General features: G+C 46.4%; 1 protein-coding gene and 1 pseudogene across 1 annotated transcript; one reads left to right on the top strand and one right to left on the bottom strand.

Moving 5' to 3' along the window:
* Nucleotides 1–1,780: 1,780 nt before the first annotated feature.
* Nucleotides 1,781–2,200, top strand: LOC128593853 (DNA-directed RNA polymerase III subunit RPC10-like; annotated as a pseudogene).
* An 8,110-nt stretch (nucleotides 2,201–10,310) lies between these two features.
* LOC128593868 (metallothionein-4) lies at nucleotides 10,311–13,324 on the bottom strand. The gene is made up of 3 exons (XM_053602213.1): nucleotides 13,215–13,324; nucleotides 11,044–11,109; nucleotides 10,311–10,531 (listed from the first exon to the last, which is right to left on the bottom strand). The coding sequence occupies exons 1-3, from the start codon at nucleotides 13,243–13,245 to the stop codon at nucleotides 10,440–10,442; spliced, it is 189 nt and encodes a 62-aa protein (XP_053458188.1). The 5' UTR covers nucleotides 13,246–13,324; the 3' UTR covers nucleotides 10,311–10,439.
* Nucleotides 13,325–20,168: the final 6,844 nt, after the last annotated feature.

Here is a 20,168-nt window from a genome sequence, read left to right as displayed (position 1 = left end):
GCAGACGGAGGGCACAGGAGTCAGCAAAGACAGGGAGCGCCTCGGCACACCACCCTACCTAGCTAGAAATTGCACAACTTTGCTTTATTTTCTCTATATTTGTCTCCATGGTTACCTCCTGTTTGTGGCAAGTGATTTGATGCCTCCTCTGCAGTAGTGATTTTATTTAAAATTAAATTTTAGTATAAGAATAAGACCAGCTGGCGGCACCTGTGGCTCAAGGAGTAGGGTGCTGGTCCCTGAGGTGGTGGGTTCAAACCCAGCCCCGGCCAAAAAAAAAAAAAAAGAATAAGACCAGCTGATAGGTGATTATAACTGAAGTTGATAGCTGGCGGTCAGGGAGATGTTGCCCTCTGCCAGGCTGACTCAGCTGGTGGTTCTCTTTCCTCTGTCTTCCTGCGTCCTCCCTAGTCAGGCACCTTTCTTAAGGCCACAAAGAGATTCTGCCCTCTTTTTTGGTCCTTGGTGGGATGGGACGGGATCAGGAAGGAAGGTAAAGAAGGAAGCAGCTTCTTTCTTTCAGGTTTCTTAAGGTGGCCAGGTTGATGCCAGAAGCTGGGTCAATATCCCTGTTGTGGGTGTTTGCTCCTGGCTCTAAGCATTGTGACCCAGTGTGTTCCCTTAGGGGCTGAAACTCCTTACTCTTGAGGTAAGGTAATAGGGACAGAGGCAGCCTGCCATCTCCTATCCATGAGGAGTTTAGGGAGTAATCATTAAACCCCAAGCAAGTCAGGGATTCAGGCTGAGCTGGTTGAAGCACCCTTTACAGAAGTCTGGATCTTATACATGGTTGGAGCCAGAGTTCTGTGGCTCAGAAAGAGGGAGTTATGGTGGAATAAGGGTCCATTTGTAGCTAGGGCCCTGGAGAAAGCTCTCTGGGCCCCTGAACTGCAAGGATCATTCTAGAATGTGCTGCTGGGCTTCCAAGCAGGGACATAATGGGGGTCCCCAGATTGCCTTCACTCCCCCAGACCACCCTGTCACTGATGCCAGAATCGTCTTGCCAACTGCAGTGAATGAAGACTGAACTTCTTTTTTTTTTTTTTTTTGTAGAGACAGAGTCTCACTTTATGCCCCTTGGTAGAGTGCCGTGGCATCACACAGCTCACAGCAACCTCCAGCTCCTGGGCTTAAGTGATTCTCTTGCCTCAGCCTCCCGAGTAGCTGGGACTACAGGCGCCCGCCACAGCACCCGGCTATTTTTTTGTTGCAGTTTGGCCGGGGCTGGGTTTAGAACCCGCCACCCTCGGCATATGGGGCTGGCGCCCTACTCACTGAGCCACAGGCGCCGCCCGAAGACTGAACTTCTTAAGAGCAACTGGCTTTGGTGTCAGACAGACCTAAGCTGGAATCACTCCAGTGTTCCTTAGTGAAGGTAGATCTTACTCCTCCTTACTCTTGGGCTAAGGTGAGCATTAAATAAGATTCTTCATGCAGATCACTGAACACATAATAAGTGCTCAATAAATAGGAATTCTAGCATCACTCCCCTGTTTAGAAATCTGGGAGGATCTGGGATTAGCAAATAACAAAACTCTAGTTCCCCCTACCCTGCATTTATAAACTCTTCATGGTCTGGGCCCACCCACATTTCCCAAGCAAATGTGACTCATGCTAATCCAGAAATATACCCCAAGCTTTCCTGCCTCGATTCTTCTGCTCACTGTTACCTCCTCTTGAAATATCCTGTTTCAGTTTTCACCTTGACCAAGCACAGTGGCTAATGCCTGTAATCTCAATGCTTTGGGAGGCCAGGCAGGAGTGTTACTTGAGGCCAGGAGTTCAAGACCAGCCTGAGCAACATAGCCAGACACTGTCTCTACAAATATTTAAAAAATTTGCGGGGAGCGGAATCCTGAGGGGTGTAGAGGCCATGCTGCTGTTCTGTGCAGGCTGCGGGAATGGGCTGATCGTGGAGGAGGGACAGCGTTGCTACTGCTTCGCCTGCAACACCTGCCCCTAGGTGCACAACATCACTCGCAAGGTGACAAATCCGAAGTATCCAAAGCTGCAGGAAGTGGATGATATACTTGGAGGAGCAGCTGCCTGGGAGAATGTTGACTCTACTGCAGAGCCGTGTCCCAAATGTGAACATTCTCACGCTTACTTCATGCAGCTTCAGACCCGCTCTGCAGACGAGCCAATGACCATCTTCTACAAGTGCTGCAATGCTCAGTGTGGACACCGCTGGAGGGACTAGGGCCAGGGTGGCCCAGCTGCCTGAGGGTCTGCTTACCCTGTCCCTCAGGGTGCATTTTCAGCTGGGAGTATGAATTGTGTGCCCTGAGGGTCTTCACTGGTCTGACAGAAAACTAACCCTTTTGAATGTCAAGAAAAGTAGCCTATTTGCCCATCAGAATGAATGGATGAAGTTATTAATGTCCAGGGAGTTTTCATGGGTGGAGGAGACCGATAACTAAGTATTCTCTGTTTAAGGTCCTGTTTAGTCATCTTTTACATTTATTGGGCAGTTGACATTCCCTTACCACCAACCAATGCTGTTAAATACTTATAATGTTGTACAACTTAGTACGTTAAATGTCTCTAAATATTTAATTGTTAATTATAAACTTACTTAATCAGGATTTATTCTGATTGTTCATTAAAATGTAAAGTCTAAAAAAAAAAATTGCTTACTGTGGTGACATGAATCTGTAGTCCTAGCTACACAGAGGTTGACACCGGAGATCACTTGAGCCCAGGAATTGGAGGCTGCAGCAAGCTATGATCATGCCACTGCATTCCAGCCTGGATAACAGAGGAGGACCCTGTCTCTTAAAATTTTTTTTACTTGTTTAAAATCCTCATCTCTGTCTAGTCCCTACTCAAATGCCCCCTTCATCAGCAAGTCTTCACTCCTGCCTGCAGTCAGACATAACTTCCCCTCCTTGGAACTTCTGTAGGATTTTGTCTAGATATTTTCTCCCCTGTAAGAGAGGAGAAAAGTATTTTCACATATCCACAACAGATTCAGCTAAAAGGGATTGTTTCTTTTTCTTCCCTCTTCTGGCAAAGAGCTACACCTGAAATGTCCTTTGAAAGTTGAGTGATGGAGTGAATGAATCAGTGTGAGAATTGAGTGAATCTGATTTGGGGCTAGGATTCTTTGAAGGCTGGTCATGCAAAGAGTCAGGTTGAATTAATGTATATTCATGAAGTTACCCAGTAGCCCCCACCATCCTGCTTCGCCTAAATGAGTAATGTGTGGTGAATGTCAATTTCATACCACAAATATTTACTGAGCACTCCCTTAATCCAGGCATCATGTCAGAAACAACAGCTACAAGGATGAGTAAGACAAAGTCTACTGTCTGTAAGAACCTACAGTCTGGGAAAAGGAGAACGCTGGTTAATAAATCAACACGTAGTGAGATAGAAGCTGCTGGAAGTCTGGACAGAGTGGCAGCATCCGTGCCTTTTCACATAAACTAGACTTTCCTCTGTCCCCTCCTAATTAGTAGCTAATTAGATACAGGGCCAGGCCACATCACCTTCCCCCAGAAATGACCTAGGATCAAAGTTCCTTCTCACAAAGTGCCTTATTTCAGTGGTTCTCAACTGCAGCGGTGATTTTGCCCCCAGGGAACATTTGCAATGTCTAGAGACATTGTTGTTTGTGTATTGATAGTGGTGGTGATGGTGGTGGTGGTGTGATGCTATTGACATCTAATTGGTAGACTCCAGTGATGCTGCAAAACATCCTAAAATACGTAGGACAACACCCTCTCCAAAACCCCCTCAAAGATTGGCCCCAGATGTCAGTAGTGCCAAAGCTGAGAAATTCTGTTTTACTTTATCCTGTAATATCCCCTTGATGATTTGTAGCAGCTCAAACATGTAGGGAAAGGAGCCAGTGGGATCAGAAGACCTGCTTTGTAATCTCTGCTGTATCACCAACCTGTGTGTTTGGATTCCTCTGCCTCCCTGGCAAAGGCATTTGGGGGCACAAATATAAAAAAAGCAAGTGATAACGCTTCAGGGAGTAGCTTTCAAGGGAAGGTGGATGGTGAGGCTGATGGAGTCTACTGCAGTCACATGGTCCAAATTTTCCAAGTCCATTTCAATTTTAAGTATTCTATTCTTGTCTTTGAAAGATAAAATCTGACAATTCAGGCCATCTGTGCCTTGGATTTAAAAAAACACCTGGGTCTAGCTCCCTATCTGGGTCTAGTTCCCTTCCCCATCTCCTCTCCTTTATTTTAGAAAATTCTGGAAAATTAAACAAAAGGCATATGTAGTCCTTTCAAATATAAAAACAGAAGTCTGTAGTACACATTGATTTATAAATGACTTTTTCCCTTGCTCGTCGGTAGCTTATGAAATCTATGACATTAGTTTTACTTCTATAATTTTAATAGGTTCATTCTGCAATTTACTTAACTCGTTCCCTACTTTGAGAAATTTTCGTTGTTTTCAAATCTTCGCTGTTAGACTTTGTGCCATGAGAAACATTTTGGTAGCATTCGTATGTGTATATTCATGATTTTTTCCTCCTTATGATACAACATTTCTTAAAGTAAAATTTCTGGCTCAAAGGCTACATACTTTTTTTTTCCTTTTAAAGATGTATTTATTTATTTTAAAATATGCTACTTCAGTAAATCTTTGGAAACTCTGAAAAACAGAAAGAAGGAAAAGAAAAAATTAACTTTTATCTATGATCTGAATATAACTGCTGTTTACATTTTAGTGTATTTCATTTCTATATTTTGTATTCTAGGAGGCTTAAAAAAAAAAAAAAGAATGACCACACTAATTTGTAGCCCCGTATCATCTGTTTAAGATTATACCATAACCATTTCCTGTGTTTTTGCATTCTTAATGGCCATGTCATATCCTATTGTGTGCCTGGGCCCTGGCTTCCTTGCATATTTCATAGACTTAAATTTCAGGTTCCGTCCAGCTTTTCACAATTCTAAATTGCTCTGTAATGAATCTGTTTGTGAGTGAAGCTATCTTTCTTTTTCTTTTCCCCTGAATTTATGGTGAATTCCTTAGAATAGATTTCTGTGAATGGAACTATGGGATCACGTGAGATCATTTTTATGGTTCTTTGCTGTACTTGTACATTGGCAAATTATTTTAAAAGCCTGCACTCTGTGAATCTGGGTGGCTTGCACATTGCCAAGGTCCTTTACACCTATGGCTTACTGAGCCCTTGCAGAGCTTGTCCTAACCTCCTCCTGGTAGCTGTATTTTAAGGTCCTAGGCCCTTTCTAGGCTCTTTTGGGCCTCAAGGCAGCCAGACTGAGGTGACCTTGTGCAAGAAGGGGCATCCTGTTTGGGTCTTGAGGTGACCCCAAGGCAGCCAGATTGAGGTGACGTGCAACCCTTGTGCAACTCCCAGGGCTCAGATGACTTCTGCACTTGCCTCTGGGCCTGGAGCGCCCCCTGTAGGCCACGTGAGGACCTTGCCTCGCTGTCCTGTGACCTGTGCTCCACCTCCTCCCCACCACACCCTCCTCTGCTGTCCTCTGGTGTTCCCAGTTCAGGTATGGCCTGAGCAGGTGCAGAGACAGTCACAGCCTCTCAGAGGTCTTCATTGTCCCTTAGGCAATACAGGAACACAGTCCATGATGTGTCAGCCTCCTGCCACAGCACTTTCCTGCTCCAGGCAGTTCTGCCAGGAGAAAGCTCTTTTTCTTGACCTAAAATCTGTTTCCTTGGTGTTTCTCCTCCTCATTCAGGTGTTGTCCCTCAGGGCCACATGTCACCACTCTGCTTACCGTTCCCTGTGGCCTTTCCTTTCCTCTGCCTCACCTTCTCTCATGATCTTCAAGCTAGTCCTGCCCGAATGTGGCAAGGATCTCCTCCCTTCTGAGTCTTAGTTTCCTCACGTGTACAACAGAGATAATACTTTCCATCCTGCAGAGATGTTGCAAAGATTCAAAATAATACCAACAGAAATTCCGGATCAGACTTTTGGCTCAAGATGGTAAGCTGAGCACATGGATGCAGCTCTCCTTCCTCCTGAACATGTGTTGAAATGAAGGACAGAGAAGGAAAAAGAAAAAAACAATAAAAATCTGTGTGGGGGAGGATCAAGGAATCAGAGATTTAAATGTATTTTTGGAATACTAGAATGACAGACCATATTTATTGGTACATGGGAACAGAGAAAGCTCATATTGAGAAGTAGGAATGCCTGGGAGAGGGAGGATTTTGTTGTGCTGTGTTTTGTTTGGTGGGGTAAGTTCAGGTGGGAGAGCAGAGAGGAAGGAGGGACAAAACCCAGGCTGGCAGCAGCCACGTGGTAGTCAGGTTGACCTCCTGCACCTCTCTCTACTTGGGCAGCATCATCTTTTCCCCCCAGGCTAAGACTGCAACATTTTCTCCTAAGAATCTAAGTAATCCACCTAGGAGGGGTCAGGGCTTTCAGAGAAGGGTCAGTTCCAAAGAGGATGGCCCTTCTTGTTTTGACCTCCCAAGGGTGGACAAAGCTGTCTGCCATTCTACACCCAGGCATGCTAAAACCAAGCCTGCCAGTCAGCAAGCTCAGGTTCCACTGAGTCTGATTTCAGCTCAAAGAAACAAAACTAGTTTGAGAAACATCAAACTTAACAATAAAAACTAAAACCCTTGGTCGGGCATGGTGGCTCATGCTTGTAATCCTAGCACTCCGGGAGGCGAAGGCAAGAGGATTGCTGGAACTCAGGAGTTTGAGACCAGCCTGAGCACGACCCTGTCTCTACTAAAAATAGAAAAATTTGCCAGGTTTTGTGGCGGGCACTTTCCCCAGCTACTCAGGAGGCTGAGGCAGAAGAATTGCTTGACCCCAAGCGTTTGAGATTGCTGTGAGCTAGCCTGGGCAGCAGAGTGAGAGCCTGCCTCCAAAAAAAAAAAAAAAAAAAAAATTAAAACCTTTAATTGATCAGAGAGATTCAGGAAATGATCCCATTCATAAAATAAAAACAGGATATTATGATAGGGGTATAGGACATGCAAAGAAGAAAGCGTTCTTATGTATTTAAGAATGTTCAACACATTTTTTTGATGTTCAATACAAAGATTGCAAAAATCCTGAGAAATTTCTCAGAATGAAAAGAAAGAGAGAGAGTGAGGCATGATATCAGAAAATATTATGAGATGTAGAGGATTGATCTAGGAAAACCAATAACCACGAATAGGAGTCCCAGAGGAGAAAACAGAATGGAGGGGCAAAAATGATTAAAAAAATAATAAACTATTTCCCAAGACTTAAGTAAAAAAAAAAAAGACAAAGCCTTCGGAATGAAAAAGCTCACCAAACATAGAACAGGGTGAATTTAAAAACAATTCAGATTTGAACCTATACTAGGTATTTTAGAGTTCTAAGGATAAGTTAAACATCCTCCAACTTCCAGTGAGAAATAAAAGGCAGGTCATGTTAGTGTTCATAACAGCAACACTGAGTATTATAAGTGCTTACAGAAAATGATATTGAACTTAAATTTTGGTATCCAAACTATGAATCAGGCATGAGAAAAAAGTAAAGATATTTTCTGACATTCAGAGACTCCAGAATTTCTCCTAATTCAACCTTTTGGTAAAAAATTGCATGAGGATATACTCCAGCAAAATGAAAAAGAGTCTGAGACAGAGGATGATGGGGATCCAAGAATCAATGAATCTAACATAGAGGAGCAATCAAAAGACATTCCAGAATGACAGTTGTATAGCAGTTTAGGCCTGTCCCTAATATTTATTTGTAGACCTTGCGGTGAAAGCAAAAAGGGATGACTACCCTTTAGTTCATCCCCTTCTCTTCCTATTCTGACTTATTCCACTCTACATAGACATAAAAGCTTGCATGTTCAGTCTGGGTGTGGTGGCTCACACTTGTAATTCTAGAACTCTGGGAGGCCAAGGTGAGTAGATTGCTTGAGCTCTGGACTTGGAGACCATTCCAAGCAAGAGCAAGACCCTATCTTACTAAAAATAGAAAAATTAGCTGGGATTGTCGAACATGGTTGTAGACCCAGCTACTCAAGAGGCTAAGTCAAGAGGATACTTTGAGCCCAGGAGTTTAAATTTGCAGTGAACTGCCATGATGCCACTGTACTCTATCCAGGGTGACAGAGACAGATTGTCTCAAAACAAACAAACAAACAAAACAACAACGAAACTTGAAACAAACAAATAAAACAAAATAACCCTTGCATGTCTAATCTTTATTCACACCTCCTCCCATCCCTGAATACACCTGCCATTGGTCATATCTCAGGCCTAGAAGCATACAGACTGATGGCATGCTCCACCATCAGGAGGACAGACCTGGGGAGGAGGACTGTGCAGACTTTGGGATTAAGTTTCGGAGGTCTCAGGTACATTGTCTAGATGGTGTAATGAGGACTTGGAGGAAGGGATGAACATGAGTTCCAGTTGGACACATACTTTTGGACCCTCAGGCTTCTTCTGTGGGGAGGAAAGACCAGGGACAGACCCATTAAGGCAGTGGTCTCAGAGAAGGACCCTGGTTGTCTGGTTCTGAAGTGGTCCTGATTGTGCAGGGTTCATGAGATGATGCTTAGAGAACTTCTTGGGCCAATGCTTGGCACATATTAGGTGTTCAGCTCATATCAAGTAGTCAATAAATGTTAGTTATTGGTATTGTTATTAAAATGATTATTGGAGGGCTGATTCTCTCTTTCAAGGATATGCTAGGAATAAACAAGATTTTTTAAATACGGCTAGTCTAAAGGCATTTGAATGAGATGAGATGGCACCCTCCTGCTCTGGGTGCTGAGACTGAGGTTGCAGGGGCAACAGCCAGCCTGCTCGCTGGAGACACGAGGGAATGCTGTGCCCTCTGGAAGTTATCATTGTCAGCATTTTGTCTTTCCCAAGGTTCCCGAGAGCTCTGCATTTATATAGACTGACTAGGTGGGGACCTTCTCAGAGTTTAGTAAGTAGAAGCCTAAAATGGGCTTAGATCTATTACATTCTCTGTTTATGGGGCACCTAGTATGTGCATAGCTGCTATGCTACGATTTTATCTTACAACCCCATGAGGGAGAAACTGAGCCTCAGGAGATTAGATGTCTTGCTCAAGGTCATGGAGCCAGGGAAGGGTAGAGTGTCTGTCCCAAGACCAAACCCTTTCCTTTGCACTATGTCACTGCATCTAAGATGCAACTCACAGACAGAGGGTGAAAACCTTCCCAGGGAGGCCACAAGTGAGCTCCAAGAAGGGATAATTAAAGTGCTCAGCAGCAGGAAGCACTCAGTAAATCCTGTTCCTTGCTTTGCCAACTAAGCCCAGCTCAACAGGACACCCTGGAGCTGCTCTGTGACCTTGGTGAAGGCTGCGTTACTCATCAACTCCTTTATCTGATGGCTGCTTGACAGAGGCTGGTGGTGGTGGTGGGTGGGGGGGACTGCTCCAGTCTCTTCCCTGTCCTGCTTCAGGCTCTTGGTGGCATGAATGAACACCGCTCAGAGCTTTGGTTTGCCTTCGGTTCTGCTGAGGATGACAGATGGTGATCTCCTGCTCCCTTGCCAGTCTCAGGGACTTTGGCCTTCTCAGCTGTCCATCTAGGAAGTCTATTCTTAGGAAGCCTGCTCGAGATGTTGTTTCTGTATCTCCACTGGCTTCTTCCTGATCTACATCTACCTGGTCACCCAAATAACTAGGTCAGGTAATGCCCTCAATGTCTTGGCCTTGGAGATTTTCTTTAAACACAGACTTAGTTCATGATTGATTCAATGCTCAAGTCCACTACACAGCTACCGACACTATGCCAGAAGAGCCTGACCAAGATTGGGTTACCCACGAAACAGACCCTGTGTGAGTAGTTTCTTTGGGTGGGGATCCCAGGAATCACCAGTTGGGGAAGAGGGAAATGAGACAGGGATGGAAGGAAGTCACTGTGGGTTATGTTAATGAGCAGGTGATGGCAATGGTCTGTTGGAGCTCAGTGAGGACTTCTGGGAGTCAACGTAGACCAAATTTCAGAGTTGTTCCATTTGAGGGGTGAAGATATTGTGCATTTATCTACCAGCTCCCATTTCTCATTGCTCCATTAAGGGCTGTTCCCAGGGTCATTAACTCCCCTGTACTCCTGGCCTGCCCTGTGCATGGCTCAAGCACACTATGCCGCAGGAGAAAGCCCCCAGCCAGAGGTTCTCAACCTGTGGGTGGTGACCCCTTTGTAACAATGAAAATACATTGAGGCATTAGGAAGGTTGAGAACCACTGCTCTGGGCAGAAGGGGGGCAGGAGGACGCTGCAGTAAGTAGCCATCTGTGTAAGGGATGCAGGTGGGCGGCTACAGTTCTGCTGGTTAAGAGAAAACAATACTCAGGGCCCACCAGACAACCATGAGGGAAAACTTTATTGCTCCAAACACTTTACATGAATGTCACCAACACCACATTTGGACAAATATATAAAAAGCACAAGCTATTGTACAATCATTCCACCTTCTCCCCTGGCCTCTCGCCCAGTATGACGATGGGTTTCAGGCGCAGCAGCTGCACTTGTCTGCACCCCCTTTGCAGATGCAGCCCCTGGCACACTTGGCACAGCCTGGGGGGCAGCAGGAGCAGCAGCCTGGAAGGGTCAGGGGATGCACAGATCAGCTTTGGGCCAGTGCTCCACTCTTACACTGTCCCTCTCACCACTTAGAGGAAGTAGGGAAAGAAGAGTGTGCATAAGGCTCCATCCATACTAGCAAAAATCCTGGGACAGGAGGTTGTAGGATGTTAGAACTGGTAGGGATCTCAGGGGTCATCTGGAGTCCATCAGAGGCCCAGAGAAGGGAAGGGGTTTGCCAATGTCGTCGGACAGTGGCAGAGGTGAGACTAGCGCCCAGGGCTCATGGCTCCAGGACAGTGCTCTGGCCCTGTCACCACTGGGGCAGGACAGAACCACCCTTCATCCCCCTTCCTGCCCTAAACACCATGGATGCTCTGGGGAAGATCTCTGCTTGGCCTTAATTTCAGATCTGTTCCAAATGGGTAAAAGGCATCAGAGCCCCCTCAATCCCGCCATGGCTAAAGCTCAAGGATGGGGCATCGGGCCTTTCCAGCTCCCAGCTATTGGTGCCCCGGCCACATACTCACTTTTTCGACACGTTTTACAGTTGCAAGTTGTGCATTTGCAGTTGTCTCCACAGATGCAAATTCCTCCTGGAAGAGAGGACAGAGCCACCATAACTGTGAGGAGGAGAGGGAGCGGGGAACACAGGCTGCTGCCGACAGTCACTGTGGCAAGGTTTCTGGGCTGTCCTTGGGGAATGGCTGGACAAGGGGAGATGCTGCTGCTGACCATCGCCTCAGTGTCAAAGACCATCCAGTGGCTCCCAGTGGCTTCCCATGACGGGAAGTGGGAGAGCTGCCTCAGCACCACCTGGGACACTTGTTAAAAAGCAGACTCCTGGGCCCAACCCTTGAGATATTCTGATTTATAAGTCTGGGTGGGTAAAGGGAATCAGGTTTTTTAAAAAGCAATCCTGATGATTCTGACATGCAGTGAGGTTTGAGAACCGGTAAACTGGGTCACATTTACCAAGCCTAAGATTCCTCTGGGAACTCTCCAGGCTCTTCATGCCGTCCTCACCGTCTCAAGGCAAGACGGAAACCATGAAGGAGCAGAAGAAACACCAGGGAACCCAAGCAAGCCCAAAGCAAGAGCCACGCTTTATTCTTGTATCATAAAAGCCATCCACATGGGCCGGGAAGTGGCTCGCAACTGTAATCCCAGCACTCTGGGAGGCTGAGGTGGGTGGATTGCCTGAGCTCAGGAGTTTGAGAGCAGCCTGAGCGACAGCCAGACCCTTTCTCTACTAAAAACAGAAAAACTAGCCGGCATTATGGCAGGCAGCTGTGGTCCCAGCTACTCCGGAGGCTAAGGCAAGAGTTTGAGGTGGCTGTGAGCTAAGCTGATGCCAGGGCTCTCTGCCCAGGGTGACAGAATAAGACTCTGTCTCAAAAAAACAAATAACAACAACAATAAGACCCCTCCTCCCACCCCATTCACACTTAAAGACATAAATCACCTCATCTATCATTTTGAATTTTGAAACACTGGAAGCTCTTGTCTCTTTTGCAAATTTTTGGTACAAACATTTCCTGTTAAGGACAAGTAAGGCTTATGAGACTTCTTGATGCCATTTTCCAAGGCTGAAAAGCCCAACATGGCTTTGAACCCTGACTCCTTCTCTCTTTTGGCCAATATGCTTCCGTGGAGTTGAGTGGTTTGAGACTGAAGAGTCCACACAATTTAGAAACAACTTCTCTGATGGCTATAAGTGCTTAATGATTTTAGCACTTTTGCAGCAGCCCTGGAATGCGAGCTATTGGGAATGAGTGACTCCAGTTTACAGATGAGGAAACTGAGGACCAAAAATAAGAAGTGTTGGTGGCCAGGCGTGGTGGTTCACACCTGTAGTCCCACCACTGTGGGAGGCGGAGGCTGGTGGATTGCCTGAGCTCAGAGGTTCGAGACCAGTATGAGCAGCAGTGAGCCAGGGTAAGAACCCGTCTCTACTAACATCAAAAACAGCCGGACGTTGTGGTGGACGTCTGTAATTCCAGCTACTGGGGAGGCAACGGGAAAGAGAATTGCCAAAGGAAAAACAGTAAAAAAACAAAAAGAAGGGCGGCGCCTGTGGCTCAGTGAGTAGGGCACCAGTCCCATATGCTGGAGGTGGCGGGTTCAAAACCCAGCCCCGGCCAAAACCCCCCCCAAAAAAAACAAAACAAAAAGAAAACAAACAAACAAAAAGTACTTCAAATGAAGAAGAATGAACAAGCAAGCTGAAATTAAAAAAAAAAAAAAGAAGTGTTGGTGAGTTGGGTGGTGCCTGTAGCTCAAAGGGGTAGGGCTCTGGCCCCATATGCCGGAGGTGGCGGGTTCAAACCCAGCCCCAGCCAAAAACTGCAAAAAAAAAAGAAGTGTTGGTGAGTGAACGGCAGCAATAGACCCAAACGAGGTTCTAAGCCAGAGTTCTTTTCCCCAGTCTGGTGGCTGCCCCTTAGGGGCCAGCAGCTAGAAGGACCAAGGTTTTCAGGTCCCTCTCTTAGCTATCGCCTGAGCCAGAATATCAATTCCAGAAAATCAGGCTGGGAAACAGTAGAGAGTTAGAGCTTTCCCATAGGTTGCCAGTGTGGGATAGATGCCATTGGTAACTCCTAATGGGAACAAAGAGAAGTGTTAATCAGAGTCCTTCAGACTCCCCGTAGGAACTTGGTACAAGATTCCAGGACCCCAGGATGGGCCTCCCTGGGCTTACCAGACATGCAGGTGCAATCTCCAGGGTCCATGGTCTAGGTGTCCGAAAGGCTTGGTGCTATCACAGCTAGGGAAGGGAGTCTGAGTGAGCAGCCACCTGAGGCTCCCTATTTATAGCGTGTAGGTATAGACTGCGGCTCACCCCACCTCTCCCTGGGGCCAGACGCCCTGCACACAGCTCAGCCAGACGCTGTGGGCTGGGGGTTGGGGAGAGCAGACAGGCCGAGCAGTACAGGCTTTTAGGGAGCTCTTCAAAAGGGGTGCAGGTGGCTGCACCAGCCCCCCTCACCCGCATGCCAAGGTGTCAGGGAACCAGGTTCAGGCTCAGATGTGCTCCCAGTGCTCAGACTGAAAGCTCCATCCATTGGTCTCCAAGTTCTATGCCTACTATCATATGCCATTTTTGTTCTCTCCTTCACAGGAGCTGCACCCTTTCTGGCTCTTTCTCTCTCCCTTGGGTGACTGTAAAAGCCATTACCATTGCAGGAGGCTCCAGGCTTTAGAAGTTCCCCCTGCCCCTGCCAGCACCCCACTGTATCCCTTCCCATAGTGAGAAGGTAGAGACTCAGGGAATTGTGCCCGGCTGGAGCTTGCAACCTGTCCTTCCAGGTCACACGTGGAGTGGTAGAAGCAAGAGAGGACTTGGGGGAGGTTTAACTACTCTCCCGTCTCCATTATAACCCATTCTTTGGTACATGCAGCTGACTTACATAAAATGCCCATGGATTAAGCAGCTTCAAGCTTCCCGTACAAGCCGCTATCCTCACCCACTCCTGCTTCCTCCAGGAAGCTGCCTCTGATCTCTCCTCTCAGCTGGAAGAGATCTAATCCTTCGTGCCCCCTTGTGATGCGTTTGTACATTTCTCACAACATTTACTACTTCCTACTCTGCCGTAGAATTATTTGCGTCTGTGGCTCTTACCTCCTTCACCCCAGTCGGTGAGCTTCCAGGAAAGAGGTCCGTGTCTGGAGCATCGCTATACCTCCTCGGCAGTTTTTCTTTTTTTGCACAATGTTTAGTGGGTGTTGAATGAATGAACAAATGAATGAATCAGATGAGTACAGTAGTCGAGTGACTGAAGACGTGAGTGAGAGAGTAGGTGTGTGAGCGGATGAATGACCAAGTAAACGCAGAGAGGACCAATGCCCGTGTCTCCACCTGGAGCTCTGCTGAGGACCTTGGCTGAAAACGCTGTCACTATCAGAAAGACAAAAGACAACAAAACAACTACTGGACATGGCCAGCAGGATAGTTGCTCCAGTTCCTAGTTCAGCTTAGCAGGGTCTCTGTCTTCCATCCATAAAGACCACTTTGCCCCTCAGGGTGATCCCTGGAACCAAGGGTTTTGAGCTGAGAACTTGTAAGGAGAAGAAGGGATTCAGCTCCCTGGTCTCAGATGGGCCCGTGGCAGGTGAGGGACTGGGGGATAGGAGGGGCAATGCCGTAGAGATCCAAATGCCGTCCCTGCCCTAAAGACATTCATGGCCTAGTAGAGAAAATTAATTCATTCATCACCTTCCAAGGGCCAGGCTCTCTGTTGGGCACTGGGGAGCCAATGTTGAGGGAAAAGAGTGCTGGTGGTTCAGAAAGCCAGGAGGCCATCTCAGCCCAGGAAAGCCGTGGGGTTTCTCCTCTCTGGGTCCAGAGGCTATTTATATGTTGGTTTATAAACTGGCTTCTCTTAACCACAAGCTTCTCACGACCAGGGCTGTGGCTTAGTAATCTCCACATTTCCCTGGCCAGGCACACTGGGAGCTGCTACACAGTAGGTCCTCAATAAACATTTATGGGCTAATGATAGATAATTGGTTCAATCAACAGAGTCAAATCCAGGCTGTCTGCTTTGGGTCTTATCCCAGAGGTTCAGAAGACCTTGTGGCTCACCAAGAACAGTCAGGAGTTTGAGGCCTGGAGTCACCCTGCCTGAGTCCTAATCCCACCTCTGCTCCTTCTTTGCTGCAATGACTTGGGGGCAAGTTGCTTGACCTCTCAGAGCCTCAGTTTCATGATGGGGTATTTCTTATGTGTAGGACTAGGATGAGATGTGGTGGGAAAAATCGGAGCAGACAGGGGCCCTGTGGGGCACCAGCTTGAATTCTAGAGGATCAGCACTGAAAACCCTGAGAAGTCAGGGCCAGCCCCCGGTCACTGAGCTTCAGATAGTGGCAGTGAGATTTGAACTTGGCTTCTCAACTTGTTGCTGGCACTCACACTTTAGAACTGAAGCACTCATGACAGAATTGTCCAGCAGTTTAAAGCCTCTGTGGTTTTATGAACTATTAATTGATTAATTTTTATTAGGAAAAGTTCAAACATACTAAAAAGTACAAAGAAAAAAAAGAATAAATAGTACAAAGGCTGGGTGCAGTGGCTCATGCCTGTAATCCCAGCACTCTGGGAGGCCAAGGTGGGTGGATTGCTTGGTTCAGGAGTTCAAGACCAGCCTGAACAAGAGAGACTCCATCTCTACTTAAAATAGAAAAACTATCGGGCATGGTGGTGCATACCTGTAATCCCAGCTACTCAGGAGGATGAGGCATAAGGATCTCCTGAGCCCAAGAGTTTGGGGTTGCTGTGAGCTATGACGCCAGGGCACTCTACCCAGGGTGACAGAGTGAGACTCTGTCTCAAAAAAAAAAAAAAAGTACAAAGAATAATATTCCAAACACCACCATATCTACTGACAATAATTAACAGGTGTCAACATATCCTATATTCTTCAACTCTTATTTAAGAAATAAAAATTTAAAAGAATCATGGCTTTAAACACCATCTATGTGCTGATAGCTCCTAACTTAGACTTCTATTGCAGACCTCTCTTCCGGTCTTCCTCCTATTGATCATGTCAGCCTTTCACACTCTAGCAAGAGAGAGCATGGGTTCCCATCCTGGCTCCTTCATCTGTCTGCTGTACAACCTCAGACAAGCTCCCTTATCTCTGTGAACCCATTGGGGACAACCATTCTCTCAGGGAGCTGCAAGAATTAAGGAAAAATTAAGTTCACACATTTACCACACTAAGCACTTGAGGAATAGTAGCACTAATTAGTGTTTCATGTTCACAGTGCAGGGGAGTGGTGTGGAGGCAGCCTGACATGTAGTCAGATATGCCTGGAGCTCAGCCCCAGTGCTTCTGACAAGGTTTGTCACCTCTCCAAAATCAGTGTGTTATCTTTAAAGGGGAAATGATAATGAATGGAAAGCGTAGGATACAAGATACTAGTGTAGAAAGCTCCAAGAAGAGAAGCAGCAAGCCATGAAGAACGTGAAAAACAAATGTCTGTCTCAGATCTCCATGGCCAGTCCTGGAGCATGTTGCAGAGAGTCCCGAATCCTGGCAGGTTGCACTTTGGGGAGGCGGGGTGGCTGAGAGGAGCAAAGGCAGCGGCACCCACCCAACCCCCGCCACACACTATTTACTCCTCCCCTGTCGGGAGGCGCTTCCAAGTTCTGATGACCATGTGGAGGGCATTTAAAAGATTTTTATCATCAGGAAGAGGTTCAGCAGATTTTCGTAGGTACTTCATATCGTATTTATTTATTTATTTTATCTTTTTCAGACAGAATCTCACTCTGTCACCTGGGTAGAGTGCTGTGCCATCATAGCTCACAGCAACCTCAAACTCTTGGGCTCAAGAGATTCTCTTGCCTTGACCTCCTTAGTAGCTGGGACTACAGGTACCTGACATAATGACAAACTAGGTTTTGGGGTTTTTTTTCTATTTTTAGTAGAGATGGGGGTCTCTCTCTTGTTCAGGCTGGTCTCAAACTCCTGAGCTGAAGCAATCCACCTGCCTCGGCCTTCCAGAGGGCTAGGATTATAGGCCTGAGCCACCACACTCAGGCTCACATCATCTTTAAATATACTTTCTTCCTAGAGATTTGTTCCAGACTTTGGAATTCTGGGGGAAGGGGGGCTGGGGACATCTGGGAGTGTCCCTATGTCATCTGTGAGTACTGAGTACATCTCTGTTTGGATCTTTGTCTCTCTGTGTGTGTACGTTTGTGGTTGGCCATGTCTGAGTATGTCTGTGAGTGATCTCATTTGTGACTTTGTGCGCCCGTATCTGTATTTGTGTGTGTGCGCACAGACACGTGTGAGACAGAGAGAGACAAAGACAGAAGCAGAGACCCAGAGACCCAGAGACCCAGAGACTGAGAAAGCTGAACAAGCCAGAGAGGCTGAGCTATTTTCACTCAGAGTAGTTCTAACAAAACCTCTCCCTCCAACCAAAATACACACACACACACACACACACACAATTCTGTTTTTCTGGCCCCCAATTCCATTCATAGAGCCCCAGGCAGAGCACCCTACAGCCAGGTGTGGAACCAGCCTCCAGGGAGGTGGGTCCCTGCACTGTGGATTGTAAAAATCAGGCCACAGCTAATTAGGAACTACCTGTTCATGGCCCAAACCACCCATGCACTCGGCAAGCTTCACAGACTCTCCGGGGCTTGTGGCTGCTGTTTAATTACACAGGACCCAGCTCCACAGCCATAATTTAGTACCCACTGGGCAAGCGAAACCCTCTGCTTTGCACACGGCCCCCAGGAAGGATGAGTAAGGCCAAAGCTGACAATTACCCACACTCATTGCCCCCAGCAGCAAAGGGGTTGGACCAGGTTGGCTGGTAGCCCAGATGAGGGCTTTGGAAAGAGGGAATGAGGTTCCCTGTCTATCCTTCCTTCCGCTGCCTTCTCTTTTCTTTGTTCTTTCTTCTCTGTTTCCTTGTTTTTCCTTCTATCCTTCTTTAATTCATCATTCAGCACAATATTTAGGGCCTACCGTGTGCCAGGCTTTGGGGTTTGCACTCGGGAAGGGGTAAGTGAACCAGGCACAAAGCTTTAGTACTTAGGAGCTTGCTTTCCAGGAGGGGTGAAAAGCACGTCCATAGCTCTCAGAAAAAGAGAGAATGGGCTGGCATGGCTGTGGTTTACACCTGTAATCCTAGCACTATGGGAGGTGAGGCGGGAGGATCACCTGAAGACAGGAGTTTGAGACTAACCTGAGCAAGAGTGAGACCTGGTCTTCTCCAAAATAGAAAAATTAGCCCTGTGTGGTGGCACGTGGTTGTAGTCCCAGCTACTTGGGAGGTTGAGGCAAAGAGAATCCTTTGAGTCCAGGAGCTTGAAGTGGTGGTGAGCTAACATAAAACCACTGTACTCTAGCCTCAGCAACAGAGAGAGACTGTTTCAAAAAAAGAAAAAAAAAGGGGGGAAAGACAAGGAAAAAACAGCGGCCCTGAGGGTGAGCTCCTCCGTGGGTCCCTCCCTTGCCTCATCCTCGTCTTGGTCCCTCATTTCTCCCAGCCTAGGTCATCTGGATTCCTTATGGACTATTGGGACTAGACTGGGTTTTTTTTAAATTGCGCATGCTTAGAGCCCAGGGGTTCATGGAGGAGTATTCTAGGGACTGCAGCAGGGAGGATGCTGGGTCCCATCTGACTCCCATTCTCCCTATTTAAACAGCAACTCCTCCTCAAAGAGTCTGTTTATCCTGTGCATCCGACCCTTCTCCCTTCACACACATAATGCTTTTATCAGGGTAAATTAGATAGTACTGAGCTAGGACCATTCAGAAAATTGTGGACTATGCACCCTGCCCTGTGGACCTGTCCAAGATAGGACAAGGAATTACAACAGATGTGCCCTTGCCGTGCCAGTGAGTGGAGCTTGTGGCCCAGTGCTTGTCTATGTTTTCTCTTCTTTTCTTTAAATTAATTATTTAAAAAGTCTCAAGTATTTTTAAAACAGATTAGGACACAGAATTAAATATGGAACCTTGCAACGTGATCAAATGTGAATATTAAGTTCTACTCATTTTAATTGTTTTTAAAGGAACTAAACAGTCAAAGAGAGTGGAAACCCTGTGTGTAATCTTCCCCTATCTTATTTCTCTACCATCAAACCAATTTCATGAATTATGAGTTTATCATGCCCATGAATAGTTTTCTGTTCTTTTTTTTTTTTTTATGACCTATGCTGTCTCCTGACCACGCATGGTTATCTACTTTTACTACATATAAAAATTACATAGCTTTGTCTAACAGGTTTATAAATCTTATATAAAATGATGTCATTGTAGCTTTTTACTGTCTGCTTTTTGTTTTTGCTCAGCATTTAAACATTTATCTATAATTCTTAACTGCTTCGTGTTATTCTGTTGTATCATGGCTTCCCGGCTTGTTCTTTTTCCTGAAAATGGGCTTGGATGTTTTCACCCTGAAAATGGGCTTGGATGTTTTCACTTTTTCATTCTGATGAATGTATGTGGTAATAGCCACATATAGGTGTTTCTTATGTGAAATATGCCACGGCTTCCCTAGGGGGTCTGCCTAGGAGTGGACTTGCTGGTTTGAGGGGAACACACTTATTCTGCTTTACTAGATGCTCACCGCCAAGGTTGTAATGTACTCAGGTACCCATTTCTCCATGTCTTGTCAATGCTTAGTATTGTCAGAATTTTTTGATGTAGCACTAACAAATCCCACTCTAGGAAAAGTTGTATATCATATTCCCCGACATACTGCCTATCTTTGTTTTCCCACATTCCTAGTTTTTAATGACTTCTCAGTTGAAGAGGCTCAAAAATGACCTTGGGAGATGAAGAAGATGAATAAACTGGTGTGTCCCCAGAAGGTTGCTTAAGGTGGGCTGGAGCATGCAGATGGCACTCTGGGTCAGCAAACACAGGACAATGGTCCTGGGGACTTGGACACAATCTGAATTTGGCTCCAGCACTTCATCTCCCTTTTATTTAGAACCCCTTCCTCCCAGTTGCGATGATCCATAGAACCCCTTCCTCCCAGTTGCGATGATCCATAGAACCCCTTCCTCCCAGTTACCATGATCCATAGAACCCCTTCCTCCCAGTTGCGATGATCCATAGAACCCCTTCCTCCCAGTTGTGATGATACACAGAACCCCTTCCTCCCAGTTGTGATGAATCCA

Source organism: Nycticebus coucang, chromosome 2 (assembly GCF_027406575.1).
Source record: "Nycticebus coucang isolate mNycCou1 chromosome 2, mNycCou1.pri, whole genome shotgun sequence".
Lineage (NCBI taxonomy): Eukaryota > Metazoa > Chordata > Mammalia > Primates > Lorisidae > Nycticebus > Nycticebus coucang.
This window is presented reverse-complemented; position numbering and strand designations above follow the sequence as displayed.

Coding starts and splice junctions, on each gene's coding strand:
- LOC128593868 (XM_053602213.1), bottom strand. CDS start 13,245: ATGGACCCTGGAGATTGCACCTGCATGTCTG. Junction 11,110..13,214: donor AGATTGCACCTGCATGTCTG/GTAAGCCCAGGG, acceptor CCTCTCTTCCAG/GAGGAATTTGCATCTGTGGA. Junction 10,532..11,043: donor CTGTAAAACGTGTCGAAAAA/GTGAGTATGTGG, acceptor TGACCCTTCCAG/GCTGCTGCTCCTGCTGCCCC.